The 16,094-nt window shown below is 42.7% G+C and overlaps 1 protein-coding gene across 6 annotated transcripts in view; it reads right to left on the bottom strand.

Moving 5' to 3' along the window:
• Positions 1-1,422: 1,422 nt before the first annotated feature.
• The window catches only part of EBF2 (EBF transcription factor 2), a 138,728-nt gene continuing 124,056 nt past the window's right edge, over positions 1,423-16,094 (bottom strand). For 5 of the 6 annotated variants that reach the window (XM_069035386.1, XM_069035384.1, XM_069035387.1 and 2 more), the window contains 6 exons: positions 14,942-15,030; positions 12,783-12,848; positions 12,513-12,690; positions 10,977-11,162; positions 9,387-9,554; positions 1,423-3,535 (listed from right to left, as the gene is read on the bottom strand). In XM_069035386.1, the coding sequence (XP_068891487.1) occupies positions 3,504-3,535; positions 9,387-9,554; positions 10,977-11,162; positions 12,513-12,690; positions 12,783-12,848; positions 14,942-15,030 (719 nt within the window). In that variant the 3' untranslated portion in view covers positions 1,423-3,503. The remainder of the gene's footprint in view (positions 3,536-9,386; positions 9,555-10,976; positions 11,163-12,512; positions 12,691-12,782; positions 12,849-14,941; positions 15,031-16,094) is intronic. The other variant, XM_069035390.1, reaches the window with a different exon arrangement.

Raw genomic sequence — 16,094 nt, 5'->3', positions numbered from 1 at the left:
AACCAGATTTTTCATATTTGCATCAACACAGGCGGTTCCTCTCCTGCAAGTGCTTGGAGCAGCTTTTTAGGGAGGTTTCTCTTTTTCACTTGGATTCATGGCTCTCCCACTTGGGCAACTGGACAGAGCTGATAAAAACAACTGAAGGGTGAAAGGAATGTTCAGTGTTCCAGAAACTTTCCTTTTATTTTTTTATTTTTTATTGCCAGACTGTCATTTTCCCCCTGAATCTTCCCAGGATTTCAGTGATGGTGTGGACCTTTCTCACGTGCCTGTGCTGACTATGAAAGAACAAAACAGGAGGATGGACAAAACCCAGCTTTTTCCATGAAATACCACAATATTTTTTTTTTTTTTAATTGGAAACCTTCCTGACTGAGATTTTGTAATGAAAATCTGATTTGTTAAAAAAAGGGAGAGGATTTAAAGTAACAAGCTGCTACTCTCCAGCAGGTGGTCTGGAAATTCCTATTGATCTGGAATACTTGCCAGACATAGAATGTTGAGCCTATTTGATAATCAATTTTAGAAGTAGCCTGTACAGAGAAGGACAAGGGGAATATTCACCATCTTCATACTTTGGAGCTGCTTGGGGATTTTAGTAGGTGGGAATGGAGGAAGGGATTTGACAGAATGAGCCTGGTTCATGGAGATAATTTTTGGAATTAGAACTCAATGTGTTTTCGCTGAAATTTATGGAAGTTTTAATCCCAGCTCTCCCAGTCCTTAATCCGTTTTTATCCCTGGATAAATGCATAATTCCAAACATGAATTTGGACCTCCCACTTAGCCCTGCTGGGATATCAGCACCTATGAATATACGAAATACTTGGGGGGTTTTGTTGCTGTTTTGCTGTTTGGAAGGTCCAGGTCAGACCCTGTGCCCCGTTGTGTTATTAGAGGTACAGTGACAACTCCAGACTTTTAAACATCTGTGATTCCTTGATATTTCAGAGCTCCCTTGGTTTCAGGGCTGCTGGTTGACCTCCAGTGACTGCCACATCCTTGGTGGCACAAAGGGGCACACAGAGCACCTGTAGAGACAATCAGCCTGCAGTCGCAATTAACAGGGATTTATTTTATTTCATTTTTTCTGGAACTCAGTTTCAGTAGCCTGGCTGTGAAAGCCTAACTCTATCCATGTTTCTTAAACCTGCATTATTCTCACCAAATCTCTCTTTAAATTGTCGATTTGCTGATAAAAGTTGGGCCTTGAGTTGTAGAAGAGATTAACCCCCCCAGCCCTTTTCGAAATGGGACTCAATGGCATTGAGAAGGCACCGAATGAAAATGCCAAACCTCAGAGCACAGTCAGGAAAGCAAAGCCCCTTCCCAACAAGTGGGACATCTTCAGGAATGGCCAGAGCAGCCCAGTTGGTGTCTCCAGCCCCTCCTTGAAAACTCCACGTGCAGTGAATGGATTTATCCCATAAACTGACCTGTGCACTACACCAGGAAAGGGAACCTGGAGGGGACCTTGTCCCATCCCTGGAAGTGCCCAAGGCCAGGCTGGACAGGGCTTGGAGCACCCTGGGACAGTGGGAGGTGTCCCTGGGCATGGCAGGGCTGGCACTGGAGGGGCTTTAAGGTCCCTCCCAACCCAATCATTTCAGGGTTTTCTGATTCCCTGCCCTACTCTCCTGCACAGGCAGCCCTGTGCCCAAACCCTGTCCTTCACGTGAGGCTCCATCAGGTCATCCCCCCTCAGCCTCCCACCATCATCGAGCTGTGGATCTGCAGAGAGGATTTTTGGCTCTTCCTAATCCCAATCAGCTCCACAACAGCTCCAAATGAGCTCAGCCATGGAAGTTGTCCCAGTTTGGCCATCCCGAGCCCATCACAACTTAGACCATCCCTAAAGATCACCAAGAACACGATTTTCCTTACCCATCCATGAAACTACTGGGCAAATGGACAAGTTCAGATCCAGGGGCCTTATTTAGGGTTTATTGATTAACATCAAGGTGTTTCCATGGGAACAACTCTCCATGCAGCCATGAGTTGTGTGAATTTTAGAGGGGTCTCCGTAGTGTAGCTGATTTTTATTTTTCTCCCCACTAAAAATGGCTTTCCAACAACCAAATTCTTTTGAGTGCTCTCTGGTTTAGTTGGATAACTCGTAACTGATTTTATCAGACTTGTCCTCACCTTCCAATTTCAGGAGAGGAGATGCAAAGGAGAACTAAACTCTTTTTTTAGGCTAAAATGCAGAAAAATTCAAAGCAGTTGATTACCTCTATGAACTTCATTATATAACTGGCAAATACTTACCATTTTTGATGACTCAGGATAAAAGTGCATAAATCATTCAAATACATATTCACCCTTTATAAATGCACCCTTAATATGAAGCATAACTGAATTTAAGGTGTTCTAACTACATGGAAAACCCCAGAGAACCCTTCCCCTCCTAATTCATACATTGAACCTATAAAATAAACTCAGTACCTCATGAAAAATCCGATTCACTCAAATCCCTAAGTGCCACTCACTCGTCAGCTGGGTCTTTGAGACTTAGCAGTTAATCTTAGTACCTGAATAGTTTAATTGAAGCAAAAAATGGAAAGGGGGGAAAGATGAGGAGGGTGAAAAATTCCTACATGACCTGTTTAGCACAATGTAGGTAAAAGTTTCTGAGGGTTTTGTTAATCAGAAAGAATCCTATACATCCTTGCACATGAATTCAGTAAGAGGGGGAAAACAGTGAGGAGCAATTGCAGCAGTAATAATATATCTCAAACTTATCACTACATTTTTGCATCATTTTTCTTCATTGTACAACTGGAGGAAAAAATCCAAAAAAGGGTTTAATTTCTACCTCTACATACAATAAGTTACAAGTTTATTTATTTAAATAATTGTAAAACATCTTACATTTTTTTAAAGAGGTTAAACTATAAGCAAATACACACATACACCAAAGTTCCATCATTCATGTCTGTTTGTCCTAGAAATTCTTTCATGCTGGTACCCTGTTTTGTTGAATTGTTTTTTCTGCATAAACTAAATCGATATCTGAAAGGCTCCATAGAAAATAGAAACTTCAACTTTTTTACCCCTACAAAGTAAAACAAATTGTATCCAAAATATCAAGCTTGAATCATTTTGCCAATTTCTTTTTTTTCCTTCGAATATGTTACAAATCTTAGGAAGGTTTTCGTGTCTTCCAGGAAAGACTTTGCATTTCTGATTCCATCCTGCCAACTCTTGTTCGTCCTGGCTCTTGCTGATTCTTCATTCCCAATGTTTGAGGAGTTGATGTGGTTGTGTCAGAAATATGAAACAGGTAAAAGATGCAGACTTCTATCTTGTCCAATCCATAAAAAATGTTCCTTTTTTTTTTTTCCCTGGGCCTGGCTTTCCCCCAAAAAAGAGCTTGTAGTGCTATTTTTTTCCTTTTAGTGGTCCATCACAATAAGTAGTTTTGTGCTGTAAAAGAAAAATGAAAAAAAAAAAAAAAGAGGAAAAAAGGGAAGAGGGAGAGTAGCAAAGCTGCCCCTTCCTTACATCGGGGGAACGACAAGACCAGTCATGGCTGAAAAAGAAAAGCGAAAAAGATGAAATTGTGGCAAAATGTAATGGAACAAAATATATTCGAGCCCTTCACCCTCCTGTGAGCAGTCAGGAATCACAGAAGGGCCTGATCTGAGGTTAAATTAGAGTTTTGGTGTCTTTAAATGTTTGGGTGCTGTAGTGAGAACTGTGAGAACTGCCCGTGACACAGGCAATGGGCAAAGGGCTATTCCAGGGGAAAAGGGAAGAAATTTCTTCCTGTGAGGGTGGGCAGGGGCTGGGATGGAATTCCCAGAGCAGCTGTGGCTGCCCCTGGATCCCTGGCAGTGCCCAAGGCCAGGCTGGATGGAGCCTGGAGCACCCTGGGACAGTGGGAGGTGTCCCTGCCCATGACAGGGGTGGCACTGGAGGGGATTTAAGGTCCCTTCCCAAACCACTCCATGATTTTCTGATTCTGTGAAAAGCCAAGGCCCACCAGGGTAATTAAAAGGATGAAAGAGAGAGAGGATTAATTCAATGCACATGCATTTGCAGAAAAACCTTCCCATTTTTGGGTGCTTATCTCTGGACAGAAGCCCTTGGAGACGGACATTGCTCAGAACTGTCCCCAAAATTCTGACTTCTCAAGCTGGACACTCAAAACCATCCTCAAAACCCAAAACCGAGCAGCGTCTCTGCTCCTACCCACCCTGCTCATCTGCTTGGAAGGGCTGGGAGCAAGGAAAGGTCTGGAAGCCAAGGGAATTCCCCCCTGTGCTGCTGGCAGGACCGAGCCAGGGAATTCCAAGCCCTGAAGCACGGGCCAAGGCCCAGGGCTGGGTTTTGCCAGTCTGATTCCAGTGGAAACAATGGAGCAGCCTCCCTTCCTCGCTGGGTTTGCCCCACATGTCTGAGGCACTGCAGCCTTACCTGGCACACTCCCAGAACTCTGCGCTTATGTAAATTATTTATTAGTCACTCTCCTGCCTTTAATTGCAGCTCCACTCCTCGTAACCGACAGCAGCAACATTTGGAGCTGCCTGGAACCGGTGCTGCTCCCCAAGGTTTTGAGGGGTGAGTTGAGTTTAGATGTATTTATACAACAAATGAGTGAGTCACGTTTTCAAAGGGGCCTCGGTGCAGTGCGAGGTCCTAATCCTGCAAAGATTTACGTTCACTGGAATTTGTGGGATTATTGGTGTGCTTAAAGCCCCGTCCCCCCTGAGAATTCTTTTCACCCTTTTGTTGAGAGGGTTTACAGAAGTGCTTTGGGCAAGTTCATGATCTAACAAGAGCCTGGCACTGTGTTTTTAAACAATTGTGGATACGGTCTGTGATTTAGTACAATAGGAAAATAAATATTTTCATATTTTCTTACTGACTGGGGCTGAAGTCCCTGCCAATTTTAGCAGATAGCTGAAAGAGAAAGTGAAACCTGACAGCCTGAAGTCAAATAGATACTTTTTGTAATTGCTTTGGAATTTGCTGTTGTTCCTCGTATTTTCAACCCTAAATAAAGCAGGTAAACACTCTCATGCCTGTTTCTGGGATATGTGTGAGTGCATTAGAAGAGAGGATTTCTGATGACACCAAGGATGCTGCTCCATTCCTTCTCCTCACCCCCAAACCCCAAAATAACCCAAATGGAGAGCTGGGCATTGACCCCACGCCTGCCTTTCTGTCCTTAGAAAGGAAAACTTGATTTAGTCTTGGATTTCTGCCCCGCTCCAGGCTCTGCTGGGCTGGAGGAAGAGGTGAGCACGTGCCCTCCGTGCTGGCTCCATCCCACAGGTATCCCAGGGGAGCAGATCCTCCTGCTCTGCTCCAGGCAAAATCATCCAGGCTGGCTGCAGGAGTTTAAAGTGTTTGTCTGAGGTGTCCTGGCTGGGTCTTTTGCCTGAAGCCAGTAAAGGAGCACCTGCACAGACGGTGCCTGGCTTGTCCCCATCTGGGGTGACCTTTCCTGGCTGTTGGATGTCTGGGCACAGGGGCTGCACCCCTGGAACAGCTTAGCATGGCTTAGTTTCAGCCATTCAGGGGCTGGTGCCAGTGTAGTTTGAGCTCTGTTCCCAAGAGTCAGTCCATAATGGCATAAATGCTTTTTTGTGACACTATTTTTACAGTATTTTCACTTTTTTTAATTAAGGAAAACTTCCAGCAAAGCAAAGTGAAGTTTAAACCTGAGGTTCTGCCATGTCTCTTCAAAAATATTTTGAGAATACTTGTAGATGCATCATTTTGGGAAGTTTCTTAGCTTGAAATGAAAGTCTGTTTTTTACTGTAGGATTAGAAATATTAATAATAAAATAATATATGTATTGGAATGGAACAGGTTTCCCAGAGAAGCTGTGGCTGCTCCATCCCTGGAAGTGCCCAAGGCCAGGTTGGACGGGGCTTGGAGCACCCTGGCATGGTGGGAGGTGTCCCTGCCCCTGGCAGGGGATGGCACTGGATGGGTTTTAGCATCGCTCCCAACCCAAACAATCCCGGGATTCTGTGATTCCATGATATGATTAACAAGTTCTAGAACACAGAAAATCCAAGCAAAGCCCGATTTGTGTCACTGGCATTTCATTCCCAGCCTCTCCTCCTGCAACAAAGAACGAGTCAGTCGAGGAATATTGGCTGGAATTCTCACCTGGTTTTCCCCAGCTCATCTCGAGGCTTCTCTCTCTTTTCACACACCCTGCTCTGCCCATTTCCACCCCACCTCCACTGCCCGTTGGGGCTGCACTGTCAAAAGCCTATTCCCAGCCCGGATCGCTTTTTATTGAATGTTTGGGAGGTTTGGATTAAGGTCTTACACTGCTAGCAAAGCTGTAATTATTTTTGCCTGTATTACTATATATTGAATCGATGTAACTTTTCAATAAAGGTGGTTCAATGCAGGACACTCCCTGATGAGTTGGGAATATAGCAACCACCAGTCATTATCCCAGAGGGTCTTTTTTTTTCCTCTTGCAGGGAAATGGAAAAAGAATTAGAGATGAGCCTTATTGTATTAACCTTGACAGCTTGCAATTATCAACTGAAACACTTGATTAAAATTGTCACAAGGTTGGAGAATTTTTTTATAAATAAATAATCAAAGATGGGTAGCACCCAGATGATCTGGTGATAGGCACCTTTAATGGGTGTAATTAATAATCATCATAAGCCTGGAGAGTACAAGTGGCCTTTGGAAAACTGTCTTGGAGTGGAAAAGGACTCACTGCAATTCCAGCGTGAGAACTGGGAAGGGGATTCACGCTGAATTCCAGGATCATGGAATGGTTTGGGGTAGAAGGGACATTAAAGCTCATCCCATCCCACCCCCTGCCAAGGCAGGGACACCTCCCACCCTCCCAGGCTGCTCCAAGCCCTGTCCAGTCTGGCCTTGGGCACTTCCAGGGCTGGAGCAGCCACAGCTTCTCTGGGAATTCCATCCCAGCTCCTCCCCACTCTCACAGGGAGCAAATCCTCCTAAAATACATTTTTGGGAAAAAAAACCCTCCCTGTAAACTGCTGGAATAATGGGAATTGAAATCTGAGGATGAAGATTGCACAGCTGCTCCTGTTTAGGCTGGTTTAAGCCAGGCTTAAACACTGCTGTGGTTGACATATATCGAAGCTATAATCTAGATTTTCATTGCTGCCTGCAAGGAGAGTGGCATGCTCTGAGGGGCTGGTAAATAATTATGATGATGATAATAATAATGAATATTATCATCCTTTAAATGTAAATATATAGGTCTATATTATATATAATTATTGTCCTATATTGAGGAGATGTTTTGCACATATTATAGGTGGGGAAATTCAGAGTTAATGGCCTTTGGGAAGGGGTCTGCACATATTCACTGCTTGCCCTGTGCTTCTGCTATTCTCTCTCCAGCAGCATTTACTGATGCCTAAATTTGATAAATAAGTAAATAAATCCTAAATTCCATGCCCAGCACACCTATCCCTGGTTTCCAGCCCCAGGGGATGGCCTGGCAGAGGGGATGATCCATCTCCCACTGCCTCAGTCCAGGCAAGAAGCCTCTTTGGGAACCTCCCGTTGACTTTTTGGCCACATCTGTCTGTCAGCACTGTGGGAACGTTAATTTGGATATCAGGCTGTGTGTACCTGGATCCTTTCCAGAGCATGTGCTCCCCAGCTTGCATCAATTTAAATATTTCAGCTGGAATTTGCATCCATGGCTGGAAGAGTTCAATAGTTACCAAGACCTGGCCTAACAAACCTTGTTTCTTCTTGTTGTGTCACTGACCAGTCCTGTTTTGCTGGGAACTTAAATTTAACAGCTGTAGAATATTAATATACTTATGTCTGTGTTGATGTACAGGGGGAAATCCCACAAAGAAAGGGACGTGGTTAATAAACTCTGTATCCATTTAGCTCTGCTTTTGCTAATTCTGCAATTATTCACAACCTTAACTCCTAGATGAATCCTGACCAGCTCAGGAGTGGGCTTTGATCAGTGAAAATGGCTGGATGTCAGGTTTTAGCTTTGAGATTTTGTAATGTTTAATACTAAAGCTCCATTTTTAGAATCTCTCATTGATTACTGATCTATAGACTGGATAAAATACAATGTGAACACCAAATGGCAAAAGTGGCACCACCTGGTTTCTAGTACTTTATTTCTTCATGGGTTGAAAGGGAGATAAACCCTTTCTAAGCAGAGCCTTGAGTGTTACCTTAAGGAAAATGATTCATTTAAATACTTTTTTGATTTGTCCTTTTTCTGTCTCCCAGAAACAGCCTGAGTGGTTTTCTCTCTGATTTGTGTTTAGCACCACCGCAGGAAACTCCTTAATATTTAGGCTTAATATTTAGGCCTTCTCTACACAACAGTTAGACAAGTTTAACTTTAAAACAGACTTAAATCTGTGCATTCACATGGTGAGATCAATGGATCTACCCATTCATGGGGAGAAAATGATCTTAGAAAAGTGTGGATTTTCATGTAATTGGGGCAGGGGAAGAAGCTGTTTCAGAATTCTCTGAGTTAGCTTTTAAAAACGTAACTGGTTTTGCTCAGCACACTTAGAATTTCCTTATTACATAAAATAATCACACTTTCTGCAAGTCCCTGTGGCCCAGCTAAGGGTTTATATCACACCCAGCCCAACAGGTGCTGTTTGTGGGGCTCATTTGGAATTACCACTGGCTCTTGGCACGGCTCAGTTCCCAGAGTTGTGTTTCCTAGGCTATCTCTAGTGAAGGCTGAAGGAGCCAGATGACTTCCCAGGCCCTATAAAGGCATTTTTTATGGAGACTTGGAGCATATTTATGTGCTGCACACACCCCCCCAGCCTGTTAAAAGCAAGAATTTGGTACAGGTTTCCATTCTTATCTCACTGCTCACATTTGTTTCACAGATCACCTTTAAAAGGGCTGTAAATGGGCTGTGGGGCTCAATTCCCGGGCTGAGCCTAAACCTTGCAGCAGGTTTGTGTTCTGGACAGAGCTGAGGATTAACTCTGCTCTGTTTAACAAGTCCCCCAAGCCCGAGGAGAAGTCATTCCCCACAAAAGAGCTGGTATTCCACTATATTCCAAGGAAATACGTCCCTGCCTGTGGTGGGGGCTGGAACTGGATCTTTAACGTCCTTTCCCAACCCAAACCCCTGTGAGGTTGAAAAGCAGCGTTGGTTTCCCAACCCTAACCCCTGTGAGGTTGAAAACCACCCTTCCTGGTGGAAATCAGTGCCTGGCCCCTTCTTTAAAGCCAAAGGCTTGGATTAGTCCTTTAATCCAGCTGGGCTGGGGCAGGTTTTCACTCCTGAGCCCTGCAGTATCCGTGTGGTGGCACTCGGCTGGTGCTTGGTGGCACGCAGCTGGTGCTTGGTGGCACGCAGGTTCACCCAAATGAAAGTTCTCGTGTGAGTGAATAGGAACACGTGGCTCACCTCTGAACCCATTCCCGTTGCCACTGGAGCAGGCTGGAGAGGGGGACCCTTGGGGTCTGATGACAGGAGCAAAGGCACTCTTCTGTTTGACGGCGGGGAACACGGAGGAGGAGAACGGGAGGATGGAAGAAGTGCTGGAGGAGCCGACTGTTGGACTTGAAGACATCACTGCCAAAAGGAAAAAAAAGGGATTTCTCATCAGCAATTTGGTAAAACTGCTTCAAGAATCCACTGCCTGATCCCTGGTTTTACCTCTCAAAGGAGGTCTCATTCTCTCAGTGAGTATACTTAGAGTAAGTCTGAAGTAGAGAGGGAATTAAACTGAATAGTTCAGAAGAAACAGTGCTTAATTCTTTCCAAATTAAGGGTGAGGATGCCAGAAAATTGAAAGTCATCAAGGGAAAAACAGAGTCAATAGGAACAGTAATGGCCTGTCCACTCAGTGTCCTTGGAATTTGGGAAGGTTGGCAAATCCTGTGTCTTCCACAGTTTTTTAAAAATTCAATTTCCTTGGTTTCAAGCTGCTGCTTAGATTTTACTCTAAATTGGCTACTTTTAAAAGAAGTGTCTTGCAAGAAATAAGCCCCTTTCTATGTCCAATAACTTGTTAAGGAACTGTTTGCTGAGCTTCCAGAACAATATCAGCTGTTCCTCAGCAAAAGGAGGAACAAATAACAATATTTCATGTGAATTCCCAGGTCTCTTGGAAGTATTAGTTTGAAATCACAGTAACAAGATGCTGGAGACCCGGTCCTTTCCTTATGGAAAGCTCCAGAAGAGGGGATGATGATGATAATAAGAACAATAATAATAATTAAAAATAGAATAGAATAGAATAGAATAGAATAGAATAGAATAGAATAGAATAGAATAGAACAGAATGAAATAAAATAAAATAAAATAAAGTAAAATAAAATAAAATAAAATAAAATAAAATAAAATAAAATAAAATAAAATAAAATAATAATAATAAAAAAGAAAATAAAAATAACCTGTTTAACTTTTCATCCTTTTTTAATATACACACATATAACATATATTTAATGATTCACTTACACCATAGCTGGTGGTGTCTACATATTTTTTTTGTTTTTCACACATTCCCTAGCCAGAGGGAAATGAAGGTGTGGAAGGAAGAGTGACTGTTCATGGTGAAACAAGCAGAAATTGAGAGCTTAATTCCATTATATGTTATGTTTCTGGTTATGAAGTTAATATGGTGGAAATGAATCCCCAATTCAGCTCTCAGTTATTGATAATGCCTTCAAACTCACAAAAACTATTTCAGAGAGGCTTTTCCCCAGGATTTGCAAAAGTCTCTGTGCTAAAAGCAGTGGCCACTTCCTTCCCAGAGCTGCAAATTGCACCTCATTCCCCACTGTGGCTTCGCCACTCAGGAATCTGCGTGAGGATACGAAAAATGGAGGAAAATAAAGAACACCACCCAAAAAATGGGACCACTTCCTAGTTTGTACCCCAACACGCCCGAACACAAGCAGAACCTTCGGCAAAACCTGCACTAAAGCCATTTTTGCTGGGCTTTTGAGGCAGGAGGAGGCGGAACGGGTAGAAATGAGGGTGGGGCCGTACATCCATAGGGGGATCCCGTGGGGGAGCCGTTGATGAAGCCAGGGGAGCCTGGCACGCCCAGGTTGGACATGGGCACGTTGCTGTAGCCGTTCATGCTGTTGCTGGAGGTGCTGTAGTTGGACTGCTGGGGGGTGGAACTGGACGAGTACCCTCGGGGGGAGATGCTGCTGGTGTTACGGATGTACCCTGGAAATAAAGCACATTTCACAACACCTCTGTGGCTTGAATCTTCCTCCCGTGCGTTGCCTGCTCAAATAAATGTCATGTAAATCCAGATTGTTCGGGATGGTTAGGTAATACCAATAAATTCCGTGGTTTTTTTCCTGCAATTTAAGGTCTAAACCAACTTTTTGAAGTGATCTGATGGATATTTTTCCGATAAAATTTGATTTATTAAAATTTTTAATTCACTCCAAGACCTGGACTATATTGTGTGTTTACCCGGGGTAGAATTTATAATATATGGGATTTTCTACCATTGAATGGGGGAGGTTTTAGTCTTCAAATTATTGTTGAATTGTTTAATTACAGATAAATTACAGATAAAGCAAGTACATTACTAAGGGGAAATCATAACCCATATAAAGTTTGTAGTTTAACTTTTAATTTACTCTACTTGGGAGAAAGAATAAACTGGATAAGTAAAACCGATTTTTGTTGTATTAGAAAATGCAAACAAATATTTGAGAGCCAAAATGTAGCCTTTTTTTACTCCAAAAAGAGGCCTGAACACTTTAGCTACCAGCATAAAAGGACAAAATAATTATTCCAGCTGCAAAAGGGTTTTTCCATGGAAAAGCTTTCATTGGAGAGATTGATACGAAAATTACATTAAGAGTAGTCACTGTTTAGATATAATATTTAAGTATATCCAGTCAAGTAAGTTCTGCTCATTTATACTATGAGGTTCTAATTCAGGGCTTTTAAGACCTCAAAAAAATGAGCCAAATTATCTTCATGATGAGTTTTAACTTGGCAGATAGAAAATTAACTTTATAGGACCTGGGTTTGCTGCCGTAGAGTGTCAAACACAGCTGATTATTGCAGTCAGCCGCAGACAATGTGGGCTGAAAATCAAAATATTCAGGAGACAGAAAAGTTGGTAATTCTTCCAATGTTAATACATTGTGTTATGGGTTGCTTTCCTCACAATCAATAGTGTATCTGCAGTAAATGTAATACATACAATACATGAATATTGGTAAAATTAACACTGAAGCAGCAGCCTTAAAAACAAAGGCTTGAAAACCTCTGTGTCAGGTTTTTCCCAGCTGCTGCCATTGCTGTTTGTGAAACCAGAGATATAATCCAAGAAAATTGATATTTTGAGGGGGACAGGGAGAGAATTCAGGGGCAAGTTGGGATCAGAAAGTAATCTAAAATGATTTCACATAAGACATGGGGGCAGCCCCACCCTTGATGGAGTTAAAGCCATCACTGGGCACATGGAGAGGCTGGAGAACAGATCCAGGGAAAAACCACTGGGAATGCGACCGGATTGGGTTCCCAGAGCTCAGGGAACGCTTCAGGGCTCACCCTGGTTGTTGCCCTGCGCCGAGTCGGAGATGCTGACGCCCAGCTGGCTGCCGTAGGAGTTGATGCCCATCATGGAGCCGTGGGCAGGGGAGCTGGACAGCGCCGGGATCTGCGCGGGGTTCCGGGGGACGCTGTAGAGCGCCTCGGCGATGTCGGCCGCGCGCTTCAGGATCAGGTCCTGCGGAACGGGACAGGGCACGGCTCAGCGCCGCCAACGGGGGAACCTCCCCAGGGGCTGGGGCTGCGCCGTCCCACCCCCGGCAGCCTGACCTGGTTGTTGTGGGGGGTCCCATAGAGCGCCTCGACCAGGTCAGCGGCTCTCTTCAGCAGCATTTCCTGCGTGGGGGGCAGAGGGAAAGGGGTGTTTTTAACGGCAAAAAGTAGCTCTGTTAAAGGAAGCGAAGTGAAAGAAATGTAGAGTAAAGAAAGGAAAATAAATAAATAAATGGCGATGCTTAAAAATGTAATAAATAAAATAGGATTGGAACAAAGTTAAAGAAAGAAAAATAAATAAATAAATGGCGATGCTTAAATATGTAATAAATAAAATAGGATTGGAACAAAGTTAAAGAAAGGAAAATAAATAAATAAATGGCGATACTCAAATATGTAATAAATAAAATAGGATTGGAACAAAGCTAAAGAAAGAAAAATAAATAAATAAATGGCGATGCTCAAATACGTAATAAGTAAAATAGGATTGGAACAAAGTTAAAGAAAGAAAAATAAATGAATAAATGGCGATGCTTAAATATGTAATAAGTAAAATAGGATTGGAACAATGTTAAATAAATAAATAAATAAATAAATGGCGATACTCAAATATGTAATAAATAAAATAGGATTGGAACAAAGTTAAATAAATAAATAAATAAATAAATAAATAAATAAATGGCGATACTCAAATACGTAATAAGTAAAATAGGATTGGAACAAAGTTAAAGAAAGAAAAATAAATAAATAAATGGCGATACTTAAAAATGTAATAAATAAAATAGGATTGGAACAAAGTTAAAGAAAGAAAAATAAATGAATAAATGGCGATGCTTAAAAATGTAATAAATAAAATAGGATTGGAACAAAGTTAAAGAAAGAAAAATAAATAAATAAATGGCGATGCTCAAATACGTAATAAGTAAAATAGGATTGGAACAAAGTAACAAAAGTAAGTATATGCTAAATCAAAATAAATATAAGAATTACAGTAAATTAAGTGAAATACTTAAAAAATTTAAGTAAATATGTAATAAATAAAATACAAATAAATAAAGAGGTACAATAAATACAACAAAATAAAGTAGAACAGGAGAAAAAAATAAATAAAATTGAATCATTAATATAATAAGGTAGAATAGACTAGACTAGTCTAAAATAAATAAATACAACAAAAAGAGAAGGGAAGGGAAGGGAAGGGAAGGGAAGGGAAGGGAAGGGAAGGGAAGGGAAGGGAAGGGAAGGGAAGGGAAGGGAAGGGAAGGGAAGGGAAGGGAAGGGAAGGGAAGGGAAGGGAAGGGAAGGGAAGGGAAGGGAAGGGAAGGGAAGGGAAGGGAAGGGAAGGGAAGGGAAGGGAAGGGAAGGGAAGGGAAGGGAAGGGAAGGGAAGGGAAGGGAAGGGAAGGGAAGGGAAGGGAAGGGAAGGGAAGGGAAGGGAAGGGAAGGGAAATTAGAATAGAATAGAATAGAATAGAATAGAATAGAATAGAATAGAATAGAATAGAATAGAATAGAATAGAATAGAATAGAATAGAATAGAATAGAATAGGAGTAATTAAATAAATAAAGTAGAACCATGAGCTAGTATTCTGTCAGGTGACTCCGCTGTTTGTGTGTGGTCACTCTGAAGCCTGAGTACCTTCAGCAGGTGTTATTTGCCAGGTACCCGAGGAATTGAAGCCCTCACAGTGGGTCAGAGCAGCCCCCCAAACCACGAGTCCCTCTGGAGCCAGCGCGGGGTGATCCCTGGCTCGGCCGTGCCGCGCCCGGGGCTCCTCCGTGACCCGGAGCTCTCCAGAGTCCTGAACCTGCTCCACCTCAGCAGCACCAAAAACGGAGACAAATCCCAGATGTCCCCGTTCCCCAGGAGATTTCAGTGTTTGCTTTTGCCGGGACACACGCACGTGTGTAGGATTCAGTCTGTTCCTTGGCATGGACACAGCATTTGGGCTCGGGGATTTGTCACCGCGGATAAATGCAGGGGACAAGGACAATGAACTGGGAACGTTCCCTGGGCTCATTTTAACAGCAAAATTACACAGAGACTGTTTGAGCTCTAACACATAAAAATCAATGTGGGTTCTACACAATCCCATTCTTGCTGGACTTGGTGAACTCAGACGTGATTGTCATTTAAGATATAATTGTGTCTCTTTTATGAATTAGAAGTGAAAGAACACATTTGTGGGCTGAGTGAAATGCTTAAAATTATTTTACCTTAGCTAATCTTTCAGGGTCCCCAGGATGTCTTGGGATGACCTTCTGCAGTCTTTGGAAGCCGTAATCTATGGTAGGTTCATTTAAAGCTGGAAGGAAAGCATCAGACCCCATATTACATGAGTGTATCTAAACATGTATTTTTATATGGCTCTGTCTCAATAGGGGAACAAAGAAATCACGACTTCTGCACTTAAAACTGCTCCAGTTTCCCTGTCTGGCCTCTCATCCTCTATCAAAGGCCAAATGAATAATTTGGAAGATGCAGCAGCACCGTCACAAAATACTCCTTTAAGGGTGAACGTTTCACTCTGGACAAAACCATGACAGTAATAAAGCAAATTATGAGACAAATACACTCCAGAGCAGGTCTTCTCCTGCTGGTTACACAGCCAGAAATCAGAGAGCTGTGTTTGCTCCTCTAATAAACACATTCCACACACGCCCCCAACGTTTTGCAGTCCCAAAGTAGGGCACAGCTCTTCATTAGACACATTCCCTTCCCCAGTTGTGTGTTCTGCATACGCCGCCACTTCCCTGTAATGATCTTAATCTCTGGTGGATAAACCAGGATATTTTGACCCAGATCCTCAGTTAGCAAGAGCTGGCAGAGCCCTACTGGCATCGCTGATGATTTCAGAAAACTTCAGACACTTTCAGAGTCTCTGCTAGGAAATCGCAGCAATAATGACCGAATTCCTGATTATTCAAACTCCAATTTAAATTGGTGCAGAACCCAAAAGTCAGCTTGCAGCCTTCTGTGTGCTCGGGCTCTGCCTGCCTCCAACACCTCAGCAGTGCCACTGTGCACCAACAGGGATGTTTTTGTTTGAGTTCCCTTATTCTTCAGAATGCACATTTTAACACAAACGACACATTCATGCTGAGGATCCTGCGAAGAATTTCATGACACATTTAATAAGTAACATATGTAAGTCCTGTAGCACTACCCTCGCTCAGTGCTGGCTTAGACCCTCTCGTACCGTTTGTGGTAGGTTTTGGGGAAAAAAAAGATCCTTATTTTTTTTAAAAGAACTGGTGGCACTGGCACAGCTGAAAATCCCTCATTGCAAGAGATGCTGATGGCTCTTATTGAACCATCCAAAATATCCTGGCACCTCACGGGAGAATGACCTCCTGCACCAGGAGAATG

This window comes from Aphelocoma coerulescens, chromosome 22, assembly GCF_041296385.1.
Source record: "Aphelocoma coerulescens isolate FSJ_1873_10779 chromosome 22, UR_Acoe_1.0, whole genome shotgun sequence".
NCBI classification, from domain to species: Eukaryota; Metazoa; Chordata; class Aves; order Passeriformes; family Corvidae; genus Aphelocoma; species Aphelocoma coerulescens.
The sequence above is the reverse complement of the archived record's forward strand: the minus strand, read 5'-3'. Positions and strand labels throughout refer to the sequence as shown.